This window comes from Phocoena sinus, chromosome 4, assembly GCF_008692025.1.
Source record: "Phocoena sinus isolate mPhoSin1 chromosome 4, mPhoSin1.pri, whole genome shotgun sequence".
NCBI lineage: Eukaryota > Metazoa > Chordata > Mammalia > Artiodactyla > Phocoenidae > Phocoena > Phocoena sinus.
This window is the reverse complement of record NC_045766.1, coordinates 77,695,983-77,717,120: the sequence shown is the minus strand read 5'-3', so window position 1 is coordinate 77,717,120 and position 21,138 is coordinate 77,695,983. Positions and strand designations below refer to the sequence as shown.

The following is a 21,138-nucleotide window of genomic DNA, read 5'->3' as shown; positions in this document are numbered from 1 at the left end:
ATATGCAGGACCATAATAAAAGTGCCAATAAATGTCCCAGGATTGTAATCATATATAACATGTTCTCTGACCACAGGAGAATTAAACTAGGAACGAATGACAAAAATATATAAAGAACATTCACAAGTTTTCAAAATTAAGCAATCTATTCCCAACTAGCTTACTGGTTAATAAGCAAATCACAATATAAAATTTTAATATATCACAAACAGAAAGATAGTGAAACTAAAATATAACATGTGGATAAATCTAAATCTGTGTTTAGAGGTAAGCTTATACCCATGTTATATGTTTATATAAGTTAATATAAGTTTATACCCATGCATGTTAATAAGAAGACTAAAATTTAATGATCTAATTATCTATCTTAAGAAGTTAAAAAGGATAAAAAATTATTCCCCCAAAAGTAAAAAGGAAAATAATACTGTTAAGAACAAAAATTAATGAAATAGAAAGAAAATGTACAGTAGCAAAGATTTACAAAGCCAAAGTTGGTTTATGGAAATAATAAAGTTGCTAAAGGTATGTACAACATGGTCAAGAAACACAGAAGAAACAAAATGGAACAATCATAAATATATGGAGATCAAGCAACACACTCTTAAACAACCAACAGACCAAATGAGAAATCACAAGGGAAATTGGAAAATATTTTGATATAAATAAAAAGAAAAATAATAGCATGCAGATGTAGCAAAAACAGTACTCATAGGGGAATTTATAGCTGTAATCACCTACATTAAAGGAAGAAGAAAGTTCAATAACCTATCTTTACACCTTGAGGAACTAGAAGAAAAACTGATACCAGCAGATATAAGAAATAATAAAAATTTGAGCAGAGATAAACAAAACAGAGAATAGAAAAGCAATAAAGGAATTCAATGAAACCAAAAGTTTGTTCTTTGAAAATTTCAACAGAATTGACAAAACTTTAGTTAGAGTGACTCAAAAAAAAAAAAGGGGACAATTATTAAAATCACAATGAAAAATGAGTATAATACTGTCAATCTTACAAAAATAAAAAGGATTATAAGAGAATACTGTAAACAATTCTATGCCAACAAATTAAATAACCTAAATGAATGAATAAATTCTGAGAAATTCACAAACTATCAAAACTGACTCAAGAAGAAATAGATAATCTGAACAGTTTTATAACAAGTAAAGAGATTAAATCAGTAATTGAAACCTTCCATCAAAGGAAAGACCAGGACCAGATGGCTTTGTGATGAATTCTATCAGTCATTTAAATAGGTAACATCAAATGCTGTTCAAACTTTTCCAAAAAATAGAAGGGAAAACGTCCTAACTCATTATCTGAGGCATCATTCTAATACCAAACTAGACAAAGACACTGAATGAAAAGAAAACTGCAACAATATTCATTATAAATATAGATTCAAGTATACTAAACAAAATATTAGCAAACTGAATCTTACAGCATATTAAAAGGATTATAAACTGTGATCAAGTGGGATTTATCCTACGAATACAAGAGTGTTTCAACATATAAAAATCAATGTAATACCCACACTAATAGAATAAAGGGGAAAAAACACATAGTCATCTCATGCATAAAAAAGCATTTGACAAAATTAAACACCACTTTCACGATTTAAAACTGCAGCAACAGCAACATGCAGAAAACTAGGAGCAGAATGGAACTTCCTTAACCTGGTAAAGGGCATTTTTGCAAAACCCACAGGTAACGTCATATTCAATGGTGAAAGACTAAAAGCTTTCCCTCTGAGATCAGGAACAAGACAAAGATTTCTGCTTTTGCTACTTCTATTTCATATTGAACCAGAAATTCTAGCCAGAGGAGTGAGGCAGGAAAAATAAAAGGGCATTTGCAAGAAAAATAAAAGGGCATTTGCAAAAATGCCCTTTACCAGGTTAAGGAAGTTCTATTCTACTCCTAGTTTTCTGAGTGTTGCTGTTGTTGCAGTTTTAATTAAAATACATCACAATGGAAAGGAAGAAGTAAAATTATATCTATTTGCAGATGACATAATCTTATATATATGTTAGTGTGTTTCTATATACTAACAATGAACAATCTGCAAAGAAAATTAAGAAAGCAGTTTTATTTACAATAGCATCAAAAAATAAAATACTTATAAATAAATTTAACCAAGGAGATAAAAGGCTTGTGCACTAGAAACTATAAAACTTTGCTGAAAAAAATTAACTAATACACAAATAAGTGGAATCATTCCATGTTTATGAATTATAAGGTAATATTATTAAGATGGCAGTATCTCAAAGTGATACAGATTCACTACAATTCATATCAAAATCCCAATGATCTTTTTGCAGAAATGAAAAGTTTATCCTAAAATTCATATGAGATGGCAAGTGACCCAAAATAGCCAAAATCATCTTGAAATAGACCAAAATTGAAGGACTTACACTTCTCAATTGTAAAATTACCTACACAGCTACAGTAATCAAAACAGTGTGGTACTGACATAAGATTAGATTTATAATTTAATGGAATGGAATTGGGAGTCCAGAAATAAAACTATACATCTATGACTAATTGGTTTTTCACAATGGTGTCAAGCCTATTTAATGGGGCAAACAATAATCTCATCAACAAATGGTGTTGGGAGAATTGAATATCCACATGCTAAAGAATAAAGTTGGACCCTTATTACCTCCTAGCATACACAAAAATTAACTCAAATGTGGTCAAAGATGTAAATTTACAGCTAAGACTATAAAACTCAAGAAAACAGGGTTAATATTTCCTGAATATGATTGTGGCTGTGGCTCTTAGATATTACAGCAAAACATAGAAATTATAGGAAATGGATGCTGGATTACTAGCATGGCAGCTCAGGCAGCAGGAGAATTTTCAGGGAAAAAAAAAGGAAGCAGAAAAATGCTCCTAAACGCAAAGGGGCTCCTCAATGGAACCCATGACCAAGTCAATAAAAAGCAACTCCTGTCTCCCTTCCCCAGTCTCTCTGGCTTTCTTTTCTATTATCCACCTGCTTCATCCCAGCCAGAAGAGAGCCTGTAAGCTCCCCATCTGTCTTCAGAGCAAAAGAGCTTGGACACCAGGAAGAATAGGCTGTAAGAGCACTTCCTTGGGAGGGTGGCTCAGTGCCCTCACTCCTGGCTCCATTCCAGTTCATCAGAATCTTGCTGTGGGATATTTACCCACTCCTTTGCAGGCCATAGAACTGGCCCAACTATGAGCAGTAGCTGCTCTGCCAACATGAGAAAGGGGCAGCAGTTTTCCTAGTTTTAGCTATGCACTCAACCCTTGAACAGCCCATACACAGCTCAGGCTTCATGCAGTTATGCATTTAATAAATGTACTGAAGAAAAAGGGGAAAAAGCATAAGCAACAAAGAAAAAAATAGATAAAATGGTCTTCACTATCAGGTGAAAAGGTAACAGTGAATGGAAGAAACTTTTAAAAATCATATATCTGATAAGGGTTTAGTATTCAGGATATATAAAGAACCCTTACAGCTCAAAAACAAAAAGACAAATATACCAATTTTTTAAAGGTGGGCAAAGAATTTATATAGATTTTTTTCAAAAAAAGATATACAAATGGCTAATGAAAAGATGCTCAACATCATTAGTCATTGGGGAAATGACGATTATTTGTAGGCGATTTCTTATAAAATTACCATTATACCTATTATCAAATAATGATACAACTCTAGATAGGTTTAAGGATTTGCTTTTTATATTTTTATGCTCAACTTTAATTTCGCTATGATATTTATTTCAAAATTATTTTAATGTAATCTAACTCAGGTCTCTTTATTCAGTGTAAACAATTTTATATAAAATTATACTGTTCATTCTTCACAGATCAGTTTTCATTGTTATTACATATAAAATATTCTTACAATAAATCTAAGTAATTATTGTCTTTTTCTAAAATTTAGATTCTTGTGTGGTATTTAAAAAATAAACCATTGTTTTAAGCTTAGAAATGGTTTAGCATACATTAGTTTTCATTGAAATGGTATTTTTAAACCAAATTTTAATAGTAATTCAAGTTTTTATACATTTAGAACAATTATGATTTTTATTTACCATACTTAATGCTAATTTATTTCTTATCTAGTCATGCAGATGGATCGATAAAGTTTTGGGATGCTTCTGCAAGTAAGTTTTAAGTTTCTCCTTATATTACAGAAAACACTTGGTTAATATTTACTCATAGCCATTGATCACTTTTTAGTTTGGACAGTTAATATTTTTGATACATATTTAGCATACACATATGGCTGTGTTACAAAAATGTATTTCCTATATTATTGAATCAGTTTGAAGTATTATCTCTACTGTACTTTTATGATATAAACAGACACAACTGAAATCACTCTTTTATCAGCAACCTATTATATTTATGAGGTAATGTACATTGGAAAAAGTACCAAACTTTGTCAGACTAACTCTTTTCAAGGAATTTCCTTCACCTCCTCACTCTTAGAAAAGTGCTTTTATCCCACTAGTCTTCACTTTTCTTTGCGACTTGTCTACCAAGTCCGTGAGAATCAAAAGAAATAATTTGATAAATGTAAAACTTCTTTTGAAATCTTGAGAATTATATAATTTAAGGACTACAGGTACTCTGCTCAGTGTTGAAGGGCATGCAAAGATTTAAGACTTGATTATACCCATACATACCCTTCAGAGAACTTACAGGGCAAACAATATGATAAGAACTCTAAATGTAGTACAACCCAAATTCTATTTTTAATTGGAAATGGGAGATTTATTTGAACCAGGTAGATCCAGGAAGGGTATTTTGGTGGGGTGACATTTAATGTGAGTTTTGGGAGATAGTTAAGATTTTGATAGGACTAGGAGGAGAAGAAGTGAGCAATGTCTCTAAGTTTCTGAGTAACCATCAAGATAGAGATAACTCTTTGGAAATAAGGATACAGAAGAGTTCTGGAAGTTTGGATTTTGTTGGAACACCAGGAAATTCAAGTAAAACTGTCTATCAGGTAGGGAGAACAGTCAAGAATGGTAACTAATTAAGAAGCAGCATAGAAGTGATACCTGAAGCTATAGAAGTGAACTGAGAAAGACTGATAAACAGAAAAGCAGAGGGAAGAAGGTTGAACATTAGTGATAATCTTCGTCTGCAATCTAGACTCCTTTAGTAGTGGAGCAAAGCATCAGCAAGAGGAAATGATTAAAAGATTTAAAGCCATGAAATCTGAGGGCCCTTTCTGACCTCACACAATAAAGATCAATTGTTCAGGGGGAAATTCCAAGGGACAACAGATTTTTTATTTTTACGAACTTTTTCATGTAAATCTGAGTTTGTTCCACGAACACAGTTAATTGTATAGTTACAATTACAACGAGCAAACATCTTTGCTCGTTTTCCACCACCTCAGAGTCACTCCTTAGTTTCTAAAATGTGAGAAGACACTTTAACACTCTAATGACTGAAGTGCATACCACCCTTAAGCATGCACGATAATATTTTAAGAAGTTAATTTTAAATAAAATACTGTATTACATTCAGAACATATGTTACAGACGTTTGCAGCATGTTTAATATTTTTACTGTAATCAATTATAAGGGCATATCTCCAAATCGATGGATGTCATTGGAGAAATATCACTTAATTTGCCAATTTTGTGGGATAAGGTCCAGTACAGGAAATGAGGTTATACCGAATTTGAAAGTTGAGTTTATGTTAATATGTGTGCCGTTGACCTTGAACAACATGGGAGTCAGTCAGATTGTGCCAACCCTGTACACAATCTGAGCATAACTTATAGTTGGGGCATAATTTATAGTTGGCCCTCACTATACACTATTTCTCTGTATCTGTGGTTCAGCATCTGAGGATTCTATCAACCTCAGATTGTGTAGTACTGTAGTATTTACTATTGAAAATTATCTGAGAATAAGTGGACCCATGCATTTCAAACCCATACTGTTCAAGGGTCAACTGTATTCATCTTCAGTTGCTGAGTATTAAATTACCACAATTTAGCAGTTTAAAACAAAACCCATATACTGTCTTACAGTTTCCGTGTGTCATGAATCTGGTTCAGATTAGCTGAGTTCTTTGCTCAGGGTCTCAGAGACTGCAGTTGAAGTGTTGGCTAGGACTGCAGTTTCACCTGCAGCTCAGAGTTCTGTTCCAAGCTTTTGTGGTTGTTGGCAGAATTCATTTTCTTGCAGCTTTAAAACTCGTGATTTGTTTCTTCAAGGCCAGCAAGGGAGTGTCTCTCTAACTTCAGGGAAGGCCCTGATCCCTCTTTTAAAGGGCTCACCTGATTCTGTCAGGCCTACTAAGGATAATCTCTGTTGATTAACTCAAAGTTAAATAATTATGTCTGCAATATTCTTTAATATTTCCATGTCACATCAGACTTACAGAAAAATCATAAAAACATACTATGAACTGTTGTATAGCCTTCAGCCAGATTCCCCAAGTATCAATGTATGCATGTGTTCCCTTCACCCGCCCTCCTCTCAATCTAGCACTGGCTTGCTCCCTCTCTCTCTCCCCTTCCCTCCCCGCTTCCTCCTCCCTCCCCTCCCTCCTGTCCTCCCCCACCCTTTAGTCTTCCTCTCTTCCCTCCATTTTCACACACACACACACACACACACACACACACACATATACATATATATATAGCTGTTTATAATCATTTGAGAGTAAGTTGCAAACATCATGCTCCTCTAACAGTACATGCCCTCCTAAATACTTCAGTGTATACTTCCTACAAACAAGGGCATTCTTCTATATAATCAAATTATAGTTATCAAAATCAGGAGCTTAATATTAATACAATACTATTATCTAACTTCCACATCTGACTCAGTTTTAGCCAGTTGTTCCAATAATATCTCTCATAATAAAAGAAAGTCTAGGATTATTTGTTGGATTTAGTTATCGTATCTGTTGAGTTTTCTTTAGTCTGGAATGGTTGCTGAGTATTTGAAATTGACATTTTTAGGAGTTCAGGCCAGTTATTTTGTAGAATCTCTTCCAATTTGTGTTTGACTAATGTTTCTCATGATTAGGTTCAGATTATGCACTTTTGGCAGGAACTCCTAGAGTTTTAGAATGTTTCTCAAGGATCCTTTGTAGAATCAGAGCTTTTATATAGCGGAGTTATCATCAGGTTCTAAAATGGAAATAATATTCCCCCAAATAAATATTCCCCAAAACAATTCCCCAGGCTTTTTTAGCAATTACAACTGACCATTTCCTAACACAGAGCCACTCAGAAAATATTCTTTCTAAAAGAGTCCAGATCATTGGACTCCCAATATTACTAACTGGTACTGGTAAATTACAAATGTTTCTCATCTGAAGGAGTGTCTAAAAGTTTGTTGAGAGGAATAAACCCTCAAAGAATAGCATCAACCTCTCATCTAACAATCAAAGGAAAAAATTGTGAAATAGTATTGAGGAGTCCCCCTTAAGAGAGAAGTAGGCTCAGTAGTTTCATTTAAAAGTTTCTGAACCCAAGTATTTTTGTCAATAAACAAGGATAAAAATACTCACTTCGCAGGACTTTTCTGAGGAGCTCATGAGACAATGCATACAAAGGTCCTACATGTTCTTTGGTATATAGTATATGTTCAATAAATGTTTATTTTTTCCCTATAGTCTTCCTCCAGCTAAATGGTACTGATATGAGAGCATGACATTGAATGATTCCTTGTTAAAATGTAGTTTATTTTGTTCAGTTGGGTTTTACTTTTGTGATTTAATACGTATATTTAAAAGGCTTCGACAACATCTAAGAATTAAGTTCAAATTAGAAGATAACTATGATTCAATATCTTATAGTAACACTGCAGATGCTGTACAAGCTAAAAACTTCAAAAGTGTTTGAAAAACAGAAGGTAGGAGAAGGAAAACAAACATGTGAAATTGTAGAGGAAGATCCATATGCCATTCAGATGATCCACTGGTGTCCAGAGAGCAGAATATTCTGTGTATCAGGAGTCTCTGCATATGTCATAATTTATAAATTCAGCAGACATGAAATTACAACAGAAATAGTGGTAAGTCATTTAAAATTTAACTTTCACACTTAGAGTTATTAAAAGAAAACAGTTATAATAGATCTTAACTAGTGCTTGGTACGGTTTTAAGCCACCAAGAGTACAGTATGTGGCCAGTAATCCAATTCATAGAATTTTTAATTGTTCTTGTTACTTAGTATAACATATTAAAAAAAATTTGGCTTAAAACGACAGAAACAGTTCTCTATCAAAATTTAGTATTATTAAATAGTATAGATTATGCCTATAGGTTTTATATAGATAGTTACTGATTTATTTTATATATAAATGTCAAATTAATGCAAGCTTTGTTCTATGTCTTTATTAAATTTTTAAAAAATTTATCTTTTTGCCAACTAATTGCCATAAATGATTATTTCTCAACTACAATAAGATTACTTTGAATGATTTTTTAAATAGCAACATATTTGTAGGGTAGAAATAATTATGGGCCTGCCTTACATAATCTTAATTTTTAAACTGATGAAATAATTTAATTATTCAAAATAATGATGCTCTCATGGGATAAATTAAATCTAACTTAAGGCACCTATAAATAATGGGTCTTCTCTACCCAGTCCATTTTACCATTTTATCAGAAAATAAAGATTATCTATTAAAGGCCTATGTATAACTGTTTTTACCTCAATGGCTAAAATTAAACATTGCCCTTAAAGTATATATTAGTTAAAACCCAGGCTTTGGAGTCAGATGAGCCTAGCTTTTAATTCTGGCTTTACCAATGAATATCTGTGTGATTCTGAGCAAGTCACAAGGCCCATTAGTCAGTAGTACAGTCTGGGTAAGTCTCAACTTCATCACTCATATAACTTCCTGTGTAAATAAAATAGAAAAACAGAAAATAATCATAAACTAGAAATTGTAATGCCACTTTCATAGAGTTCTTGTGATGATTATATAAAGTCATTAGCAGAGTGTCTTACTAAGCACTCAATAATTGGTAATTGTTATTATCACCAGAGGTTTTAAGTTTTAAGATAATTATGACAATCATTTTGATAATATTGCTGTATTCACTACTCCATAATTACACTTTTTGTAAGCAGTTGTTTTTAATCTCAAAAATGCTTATTTTTACATTGAAAAGTGAATGTTTATGTTATAAAATTGATTTTATTTGAGCATTGAATGCAGTCATAAAGTAATTTTAAAACATTTTCAGCTTTAAAAAAGAAGGGTTTGGATCACCTTTTTATTCCAGTATAAATTATCATATGTTTTTCATTAAGCAATTCTGACCAAGCTAATGAAATTATATAAGAGCTAAACTAATGAAACAAACAAAAATATGGAATTTATTTTGGAAAATTTATACTGAAGTAATTCAAAGTCAAGATTGAATGAAGGTTTTTTAAAGCTAAGAAGCTTTGTACAAATAACAATTTGTGTGTTGTGTGTGTGTGTGTTTTTACACACACATATCCAATTTAGTTTCTTTCATTGGAATAACCATGACCAGTTTCTCCTTTTATTTTATCATATATGGAATTGTAATTTATACTTAAGGAATATTTATTATACAGAAAATTTATCTCCACTGGTAGGTATTTTCTTATAATTCTGAAGAATTAAAAAACATTTTAAGGACTTCCCTGGTGGTGCAGTGGTTAAGAATCTGCCTGCCAATGCAGGGAACATGGGTACAAGCCCTGGTCCAAGAAGATCCCACATGCCGCAGAGCAACTAAGCCCATGTGCCACAACTACTGAGCCCGTGTGCCACACAACTGCTGAAGCCCACGTGCCTAGAGCCCATGCTCTGCAACAACAGAAGCCAACGCAATGAGAAGCCCGCACACCACAATGAAGAGTAGCCCCTGCTTGCCACAACTAGAGAAAGCCCGTGCAGAGCAACGAAGACCCAACGCAGCCAAAAATAAATAAATAAATTTATTTATTTATTTTTTTTAATTTACATTTTTTTGTGAATGCCACTGAATATTCTATATAATTTATTATTTAATTCAGTTTGGGGTATCTCAACTTTACTATGAATTGAACTAATTAATCTGAAAAAAATAATGAATAATTACTGTAAGAGTACCAGATATTTTAATGTGATTGTTATGAAAATCTAGGTTAAATCAAAACTTGATTTTTCTTTTTTTAAGTCATTAGAGGTACGACTTCAGTGTGATATTGAAGATATTATTACTCCGGAAGCAGAAACAAGTCCTCCATTTCCTGATCTCTCATCCCAGCTTCCTTCTTCAAGGAGTCTTTCTGGGAGCACTAACACTGTGGCTAGTGAAGGAGTAACGAAGGATAGTATCCCATGCCTCAAGTAAGAGTTGCTACCAGATTTTAAAACAATTTTACATGTTAATTGTATAATTCTTTGAAACTATGCCAAATAAAATCATCCTCCTCTTTTATTAAGTTGTTGTCAAGTGGTCTACAGTCCACCAAGGGGTACCTTTGTCTTCTTTTTTTTGGAATATCTATGAAGAGGGCACAATATTTCCATTCTTCATTACTAATTAATATATTTCCTTCCCTGACCGACCCTAAAGAAAACATAGCTTTGATAGAATGGGAAAATGTTTGGCAGAGCAGAAACTTGCCACTTGCCTGGTACTTCTCAACTGATAAAGTATTTTTAGGGAATGTCTTCAGCCTTCTTGGAATCCAAAAGTTAAACGAAGTTTACCACAAGAATACTATGTCAGAAAAAAGGCTTTTTTTCTCTTATGGTTACTAGGATATTGCATAATATTTCTTTCTCTTTTTTCAACTGATACTATTTTGTAAGAAACTGCATTGTCTCAGTATATCTAAACAAATTTAGTGTCATGCTCAAATAAAACTTAATCAAGCCTATAGTGATGTTTATCTTGTTTTTATGCTTTCTGGTAATAGGGTACAAAAGAATGCAGTTTCCTTAAGTTACCACTTACTGCTTCTACATCGTCAAACCAAATGTTTCTAGTATTAGCTGGTTGGAGAATTTAGCCTAAGCAAGGAATTTCTCTGAGCCTCATATGAAACTATCTGAGTCTGCTACTCAAGGAACTGTGGATAACTAGTTTCCTCATTTCTTATAAAAACACTTATGGAAAATTTAAAGATGAGTTTTCAGGAGAAAAATAAGCTTACCATACAGTTATCAGTTGCTGTACTTTTGTAATCATTGCTTCTGCCCCACACCCCAAATTTTTCTTGTGAAATTAAAAAAGGAAGTATAAGTAGGCATTACTGAGAGGAAAATCTTTGAAGGGGAAACAAAATCATTAAACTTTAGCAAATGGAAAACTTTCATAATGTTATAATTTTACACATTTAATTTTTCCTTCATATCAGTTTGCTTCACTTAATTGATTTATATTAAAATGAAAGACAGAAAGAGAACAAAAAATTAAAGCTTAAGAAAGCACTGTAGATTTATTAGCTAAGAAGACCCATCACTAAAGTGGGTCCTGCAATGACCTGAGTATTTTTCTATAAAATTTAAAAAATATAAAAGATAGGGATAAAAGAGAAAAACCAGTAAAATCAGCAGAAATCTGGTAGTGGAGATGAAGTAAATAATACCATGTGTTGTAGCATTTAATGCAGACTTGTAAAGTAGTAACAATCTTAAGGATTATCAAGAGAACCAAGGGGATTCAGTATAATCCTATAGGTATATAAGCTCCAAAGGACCAAACAGCAGAAGTATATTATTCTTTGAGTTACAGTATATTACAAGTGGTTCTTGAGTTGCATATAATCTATGCTTTACTAAATTATATGTTGGCATCCATCCCTAAATGACTTTCCTTTGCTGGATTTAGATATCCATATATGTAAGCTAATAAATAAGCCTTTCAATACTGCCTGTTCTTCATTTTTAGCAATATTACAATTCTTATCAATATACACATGTTTGTGCAATTATCTGATTTTCTTTTGACTTTGTATGAGGTCATCATAGGCCTCATTAGGAGGATGAGACTTAAACCAAATGTAGATGAGGGAGTTATCTGAAGAATATCTGGTGGAAGAGTATTCCAGGCAGCAGGAACAGCTAATGCAAAGGTCTTAAAGTGCCTGGCATATAAGGAGGTCAGTGTAGCTAGAACAAAGAAAGGATGCTGGGCAGTAGAGGACAGGGTAGTAGGAGATGAAGTCAGGTGGGTAATAGAGGGCAAATTATAGGCCATTGTAAGGACCTTGACTTTTATTCCTAATTAAATGGGGATGATTATAGGGTTTTAAATACAGAAGTGATATGATCAGACTTAAATTTTAAACTGGTCACTTTGGTCACTGGTAAAGGTAGATTTGGTGATGGAAGGGAAAGGTAAAAGATGGGAGACCAATAAGGAGGCTATTGCACTTACCTAGAGATAATGTTAAGGTCTGGCAGATTCAGCAAAACAGAAGAAAACAAAACAGAACAGGATACACTAATTTGAATTTCAGAAAAACAATGAACATTTTTAGTATCAGTATATCCCAAATATTACATGGGAAATACAGTAAAAACAAACAAATAAACAAAATAAACCCATTATTTATTATTTGAAATTCAGATTTAAATGGATATCCCGTATTTTTATTTGTCAACTGTAACTAGGATGGTAGCAGTACTAAAGTATTATAAAAAGTGGTCAGCTTCTGCATATATTTTGAAGGTAGCACCAATACATTTGATAATTGGTTGGATGTGAGATATGAGATGTAAGGTATAAGAATATTAGTCAAGGATTACTTTAAGGTTTTTAAACTCAATAACTAGAAGGATAAGAGCTGCTATCAGCTGGAATAGAGAAGGATGCAAGTGGAGCAAATTTATAGAGAAAGCAGGAATTCAGCTTTTGAATATGTTGAACTCTTAAGTTGGGTGGTAGATTCATGCTCATAGTTTTTATTGTTATGCATTATAACTTACATATATGTAACAAATATTATGTAAGAAAATAAATAATAAAAATAATTAAAAATACTACTATCATAAGAGAAAAAGGAACTGATGAAAGGCAGGTGAAGTGGATCTGACTGAAAAACTACTTAAAGGCAAGGCTAAGAAATCACAAGTGTCTTGGTTTATTTCGAGAAAGCTAGAGAAGATACTGCCTACCTGCATAATGTCCTCAATGCCTGGTGTTGTATATTTCTGTAGGAAGATTTGTTGTAAATTCTGAAAATAAGCATGAACATACGTATTTGAACTGTATATGATGCAATTACTTTTTCTGTTTTCTAGTGTTAAGACACGACCAGTGCGGATGCCTCCAGGGTATCAAGCAGAACTTGTAATTCAGTTGGTCTGGGTGGATGGTGAACCTCCACAACAGATTACTAGCCTTGCTGTAAGCTCGGCATATGGAATGTAAGTAGTTAACAGTCTTCTAATGTGTACTATTTACCTGATATGTTTGATATATTTAAATGTTTCTTTTAAAATACTTAAGTGAAATCCTAAAAATGGAAAGAAGCCCTTACCTGGATTTTTATTAGATTGAAAATGGTACTAAGAAAAATAATAATTTAAATATAAACTGTGATTCTGTGTTCTTTCTTGATGTCAAACTTTAATAGTATCCCCACTTTTAATGTTGTTGGGAGGTTGTTAGGATGTTAATACACTCATACATGTTTGTTTGTTTGCTTTGCCTTTTCTATCCTTTCCCTCCTTGTGTTTCATTTTGGATACTTTCTTCTGACTTGTCTTTAAGAGTTCACTAATTCTTCAGTGCTGTCTAATCTAATGGTAGATTGACTCATGGAGTTCAATTTCAGTTATTTTTTAGTTCTAGACCTTCCATTTGGTTCTTTTTAAAGCTTTACCTTCTTAAATTATCACTATTGTCTTTTATTTCCTTGAACATGTCGAATATAGTTACTTTAAAATGTGTTTGATAACTCCATAACTGGTTTCTAGCTTAGCATTTGGTTTTTGGTCATATTATATTGTCTTCATGTAACCTACGTTTGCTTTTTGATTTTGTTTCCGTTTTGTTTTCTTTAATTCAAAATTATATGAACATTATATATTCCCATATATATATATATATATATATATATGAACATTATAGAGATAATTTGAGGTTCTAAATGATGTTATCATTCTCCAAAAAGTATTTTTCATTTCCTCTGACAGGCTAAACTGAGAGTCAGTAGAAAGTGCAGAACAGCATAATCCAGTCAGACATCCTATCTTTGAAAGTTGGATTGTATTCCCTTTAAAAGCTAATTTAGTTCTAATTAATCCTTATTCCTACGTTGTTGCCCTGCATAGAAGTTGTACCAAATTCTACTCCCACCAGCAATGTTTGAGAATACCTGATTCCCTACAACCTTTCTAACAATAGTATATAACCAAACTTTTAATCCCTGTCATTTTAAGTAAAAGGAAGTATATTATTATAATATTAACACTTTCCTTGTATCTTAAGTGAAATTGGACATCTTTTTCTCTACTGTGACATTTCTGTTTCTATTCTTTGTCCATTTTCTGGCAGAGTTGTTGTCTTTTAGATTTGTGAAAAATGTTTACATAGTAAGTAAGTTAGCTTTCTCTGTGATGTAACCTATAGATATTTTCCTTTCTTTTGTTTCTTTTATGACTTTGTTTAGGATGGTTTTTTCCATGCAAAAATTTAAAATTTTTTAATTTAATTTTTAAATTCTATTTTTTTCTTTTATGGCTCTGGATTTTGTGTCATACTTAGAAAAGCCTTTTTCACTTCAAAATAATGAAGAATATTGTCCTATATCATTGTTTCTTTAATATATTTAAGTCTTTATCTGGAGCTTATTTAGGTATGAGGTATGAAATAGGGATTAAACTTTATTTCTTACCTGATGACTAAGAGTTATGCCAATACCACTTCCTGGATATTTCATCTTTCCCCTCTAAATTTGGAATCATCTTTTATCAAATAATACATTAAAAAATATATATATTTGGCTCTATTTCTATACTTCCCAGTCTACCCCTAAGCTAAGTCTCATGAGCTCCAAGAGAACTTGAAGCCAGCTGAAAGGGTGAATACCTGAAAAAAAACCTGTGTTCCTAGAATTTGGGGCAGGGGTAGATGTATGTGAATATGATATTGGGAGCTTGCTTCTTGGCTGAAAAATTCTTTAGTAGGAAAGCTGGCAGGAACAGTCCATGGATGAGGGGATGAAAGGAAGGCTGATAATCCCATTGTTTGATATGGCAAGAAGATATGCTTATCTTTTAACCCAGGTAGTTACCACTGAAGTTGGCTGAGCTCAAGCCATTTTCAGGGTTCCCTACTTAGAGACTGACCTACAAAGGCAAGGCAATGCCAAAATTAAGAGCTATGAAGGTGTATTGCCAGGTTCAGGAGCTGAAGGTTGTTGGAATAAGTAAATCAGGTAGAGAGCATATTTCCCTTATAAAGTTACTGTGGGGTTGACAGTCATTACAAAGCCTCTGAAGAACCTACACTTGTATGAGAAAGCTTGGACGCCTGCCTCATAGATACCCTCAACTGCCAAAAAACTCCAGTTCAATTGGCTATCCATGTATATTCCACCAAAGTTTTAGGAAATAAGTAACAACAGTACTTATTTTCTTTCTGAGAACGTATTCCTCTTAGAATTGTGAAAGAAAAAATCATATTCCTCTCATTTTATGAGGCCAACATAACCTGATGTCAAAACTTGAAAAGGGATTGGATCAAGATGGCAGAGTAGGAGTATGTGGAACTCATCACCCCCCACAAACAACTCAAAAATTCACCTACATGTGGAACAAGTCTCATGGAACTGGAAACTGTCAGAAGAAATCCTATACAACTAAAGCTGCAAGAAAGATTTCCATGTAACTGGGTAGGATGGAAAAAAGTCATAGGGTTGGGACCTCCACCCTGGGTAGGGAGCTGAAAGGTTGAGAAGGTCTGCACCTGTGGACCCTTACCCTGGGGGCTGAGTAGGTCAAGCCACAGACTGGAATTCCCAGTCCTGGGGCCCTACACAGAGGAGACAAGCCCCTTTGGCTGTAGATAGAACTGCCTGCCAAAACTGAATCAAGAAGAAACATAATTTGAACAGACTGATCACTAGAAGTGAAGTAGAATCTGTAATTAAAAAAACAAAAACAAACAAACAAAACAACCTCCCTGCACAGAAGTCAAGGACTGGATGGCTTCAGTGGGGAATTCTACCAAAATTACAAAGAAGGACTTACACCTATCCTTCTCAAACTATTCCAGAAAATTGAAGAAGAGGGAACACTCCCAAATTCATTCTATGAAGCCACCATCACCCTGACACCAAAACCAGACAAATATACTACAAGACAAGAAAATTATAGGCCAATATCACTGATGAATATAGATGCAAAAATCCTTGACAAAATATTAGCAAACCAAATCCAGCAATACGTAAAAAGGATCATACAACATGATCGAGTTGAATTCATTCCAGAGTCACAAGGATGGATGGTTCAACATACACAACTCAATCAATATGATACACCACATTAACAAAAGGAAAGACAAAAACCATGTGATCATCTCAGTAGACAAAGAAGGAGCATTTGACAAAATTCAATATCCATTTATGATAAAAACTCTCATCAAAGTGGGTATAGAGGGAACATATCTCAACATCATAAAGGCCATTTATGACAAACCCACAACTCACATAATACTCAATGGTTAAAAGCTAAAAATTTTCCTATTAAATTCAGGAAGAAGACAAGGATACCCACTCTCACCACTTCTGTTCAACATAGTATTGGAAGTCCTAGCCACAGCCATCAGGCAAGAAAAAGAAATAAAAGGTATCCAAGTTGGAAGGGGAGAGGTAAAACTGTTACTATTTACAGGTGACATGATACTCTGTGTAGAGAACCCTAAAGTCTTCACCCCAAAACTATTAGAACTAATAAATGTATTCAGCAAGGTCACAGGATACAAGATTAATATACAGAAATTTGCTGCATTTCTATACACTAAAAATGAAATATCAGAAAGAGAAATTTTTTAAAATCCCATGTAAAATTGCATCCAAAAAACAAACAAAAAAAAAACCTAGGAATAAACTTAACTGGAGAGGTGAAATACCTATATGCTGAAAGTATAAAACATTGATGTAGGAAATTGAAGATTATTCAAAGAAACAGAAAGGTATCCCATGCTCTTGGATTGGAAGAATTAATATTGTTAAAATGGCCATACTACCCAAAGCAATCTACAGATTTATATGGAACCAGAAAAGACCCATAATTGCCAAAGCAATCCTGGGGGAAAAAAACAAGGCATACCCTTCCAGATTCTATACTGTACTACAAATCAACTGTGATCAAAACAGTGTGGTAGGGCTTCCCTGGTGGCGCAGTGGTTGAGAGTCTGCCTGCCGATACAGGGGACGCGGGTTCGTGCCCCGGTCCGGGAAGATCCCACATGCCACGGAGCGGCTGGGCGCATGAGCCATGGCCACTGAGCCTGTGCGTATGGAGCCTGTGCTCTGCAACAGGAGAGGCCACAACAGTGAGAGGCCTGCGTACCGCAAAAAAAAAAAAAAAAAAAACAGTGTGGTTTTGGCACAAAAATAGACATATAGAACAATGGAACAGAATAGAGAGCCCAGAAATAAACCTACACACCTATGGTCAATTAATCTATGACAAAGGAGGCAGGAATATACAATAGAGAAAAGACCATTTCTTCAACAAGTGGTGTTGGGAAAGCTGGACAGCTGCATAAAAAAACAATGAAATTAGAACATTCCCTCACACCATATACAAAAATAAACTTAAAATAGTTTAAAAACCTGAATGTAAGACATGACACCAAAACTCCTAGAAGAGAACATAGGCAAAACATTCTTTGACATAAAGTGTAGCAATATTTTCTTTGATTAGTCTCCCAAGGCAAAAGAAATCAAAGCAAATGTAAAAGCTTTTGCACAGCAAAGGAAACCATCAACAAAATGAAAAGACAACTATGGAATAGGAGAAAATATTTGCAAACTGTGCCTCCAACAAGGGCTTAATATCCAAAATATACAAACAGCTCATACAACTCAATATCAAACACACACACACACACACACACACACACAAAGAATCCAATTTTTAAAATGGGCAGAAGACCTAAATAAACATTTTTCTAAAGAAGACGTACAGATAGCTAACAAGCATGTGAAAAGATGCTCAACATCGTTGATTATTAGAGAAATGCAAATCAAAACCACAATGATACTTCTACTAATTCTCTCTACATTTTCTCCTTCTTTCCCTCCTTCCTTCCTTCCTTCCTCCCTCCCTCCCTCGTTTCCTTCTTTGCTTCTTTCTTCCTTCCTTCCTTTCCTCCTTTCCTTCTTTCTTTCCTCATACTTCTACTAATTCTCTCTACATTTTCTCCTTCTTTCCCTCCTTCCTTCCTTCCTTCCTCCCTCCCTCCCTCCTTTCTTTCCTTCTTTGCTTCTTCCTTCCTTCCTTCCTTTCCTCCTTTCCCTCTTTCTTTCCTCATACTTCTACTAATTCTCTCTACATTTTCTCCTTCTTTCCCTCCTTCCTTCCTTCCTTCCTCCCTCCCTCCCTCCTTTCTTTCCTTCTTTGCTTCTTTCTTCCTTCCTTCCTTCCTTTCCCCCTTTCCTTCTTTCTTTCCTCATACTTCTACTAATTCTCTCTACTTTTTCTCCCTTTTATTCTGAGCCGTGTGGATGAAAGGCTCTTGGTGCTCCAGCCCAGGAGTCAGGGCTCTGCCTCTGAGGTAGGAGAGCCAACTTCAGGACACTGGTCAACAAAAGACCTCCCAGCTCCACATAATATTAAACGGTGGAAATCTCCCAGAGACCTCCATCTTAACACCAGCACCCAGCTTCACTCAACGACCAGCAAGCCACAGTGCTGGACACCCTATGCCAAAAAACTAGCAAAACAGGAACACAACCCCACCCATTAGCAGAGAGGCTGCCTAAAATCATAATAAGGCCACAGACACCCCAAAACACACCACCAGACGTGAACCTGCCCACTAGAGAGACAAGATTCAGCTTCATCCAGCACAACACAGGCACTAGTCCCCTCCACCAGGAAGCCTACACAACCCACTGAAACAACCTTAGCCACTGGAGACAGACATCAAAAACAACGGGAACTACGAACGTGCAGCCTGCAAAAAGGAGACCCCAAACACAGTAAGATAAGCAAAATGAGAAGACAGAAAAACACACAGCAGATGAAGGAGCAAGATAAAAACCCACCAGACCTAACAAATGAAGAGGAAATAGGTAATCTACCTGAAAAAGAATTCAGAATAATGATAGTAAGGATGATCCGAAATCTTGGAAGTAGAATGGACAAAATGCAAGAAACAGTTAACAAGGACCTAGAAGACATAAAGATGAAACAAGCAACGATGAACAACGCAATAAATGAAATTAAAAGTACTCTAGATAGGATCAATAGCAGAATAACTGAGGCAGAAGAACGGATAAGTGACCTGGAAGATAAAATAGTGGAAATAACTACTGCAGAGCAGAATAAAGAAAAAAGAATGAAAAGAGCTGAGGACAGTCTCAGAGACCTCTGGGACAACATTAAATGCACCAACATTCGAATTATAGGGGTTCCAGAAGAAGAAGAAAAAAAGAAAGGGACTGAGAAAATATTTGAAGAGATTATAGTTGAAAACTTCCCTAATATGGGAAAGGAAATAGTTAATCAAGTCCAGGAAGCACAGAGAGTCCCATACAGGATAAATCCAAGGAGAAATACGCCAAGACACATATTAATCAAACTATCAAAAATTAAATACAAAGAAAGCATATTAAAAGCAGCAAGGGAAAAACAACAAATAACACACAAGGGAATCCCCATAAGGTTAACAGCTGATCTCTCAGCAGAAACCCTACAAGCCAGAAGGGAGTGGCAGGACATACTGAAAGTGATGAAGGAGAAAAACCTGCAACCAAGACTACTCTACCCAGCAAGGATCTCATTCAGATTTGATGGAGAAATTAAAACCTTTACAGACAAGCAAAAGCTGAGAGAGTTCAGCACCACCAAACCAGCTTTACAACAAATGCTAAAGGAACTTGTCTAGATAAGAAACGCAAGAGAAGGAAACGACCTATAATAACGAACCCAAAACAATATAGAAAATGGGAATAGGAACATACATATCGATAATTACGTTAAATGTAAATGGACTAAATGCTCCCACCAAAAGACACAGATTGGCTGAATGGATACAAAAACAAGACCCTTATATATGCTGTCTACAAGAGACCCACCTCAGACCTAGAGACACATACAGACTGAAAGTGAGGGGATGGAAAAAGATATTCCATGCAAATGGAAACCAAAAGAAAGCTGGAGTAGCAATTCTCATATCACACAAAATAGACTTTAAAATAAGGACTATTAAAAGGGATAAAGAAGGACACTACATAATGATCAAGGGATCGATCCAAGAAGAAGATATAACAATTGTAAATATTTATGCACCCAACATAGGAGCACCTCAATACATAAGGCAAATACAAACAGCCATAAAAGGGGAGATCAACAGTAACACATTCATAGTAGGGGACTTTAACACCCCACTTTCACCCATGGACAGATCATCCAAAATGAAAATAAATAAGGAAACACAAGCTTTAAATGATACATTAAACAAGATGGACTTAATTGATATTTATAGGACACTCCATCCAAAAACAACAGAATACACATTTTTCTCAAGTGCTCATGGAACATTCTCCAGGATAGATCATATCTTGGGTCACAAATCAAGCCTTGGTAAATTTAAGAAAATTGAAATTGTATCAAGTATCTTTTCTGACCACAACGCCATGAGACTAGATATCAATTACAGGAAAAGATCTGTAAAAAATGCAAACACATGGAGGCTAAACAATACACTACTTAATAATGAAGTGATCACTGAAGAAATCAAAGAGGAAATAAAAAAATACCTAGAAACAAATGACAATGGAGACACAACGACCCAAAACCTATGGGATGCAGCAAAAGCAGTTCTAAGGGGGAAGTTTATAGCAATACAAGCCCACCTTAAGAAGCAGGAAACATCTCGAATAAACAACCTAACCTTGCACCTCAAGCAATTAGAGAAAGAAGAACAAAAAAGCCCTAAAGCTAGCAGAAGGAAAGAAATCATAAAG

General features: G+C 34.5%; 1 protein-coding gene across 2 annotated transcripts in view; it reads left to right on the top strand.

Annotated features, from left to right (window-relative positions):
* STXBP5L (syntaxin binding protein 5 like) overlaps positions 1-21,138 on the top strand; it is a 405,174-nt gene that overhangs the window by 253,026 nt on the left and 131,010 nt on the right. For both annotated transcript variants that reach the window (XM_032630474.1, XM_032630475.1), the window contains exons 14-17: positions 4,097-4,137; positions 7,809-8,026; positions 10,158-10,330; positions 13,235-13,360. In XM_032630474.1, the coding sequence (XP_032486365.1) occupies positions 4,097-4,137; positions 7,809-8,026; positions 10,158-10,330; positions 13,235-13,360 (558 nt within the window). The remainder of the gene's footprint in view (positions 1-4,096; positions 4,138-7,808; positions 8,027-10,157; positions 10,331-13,234; positions 13,361-21,138) is intronic.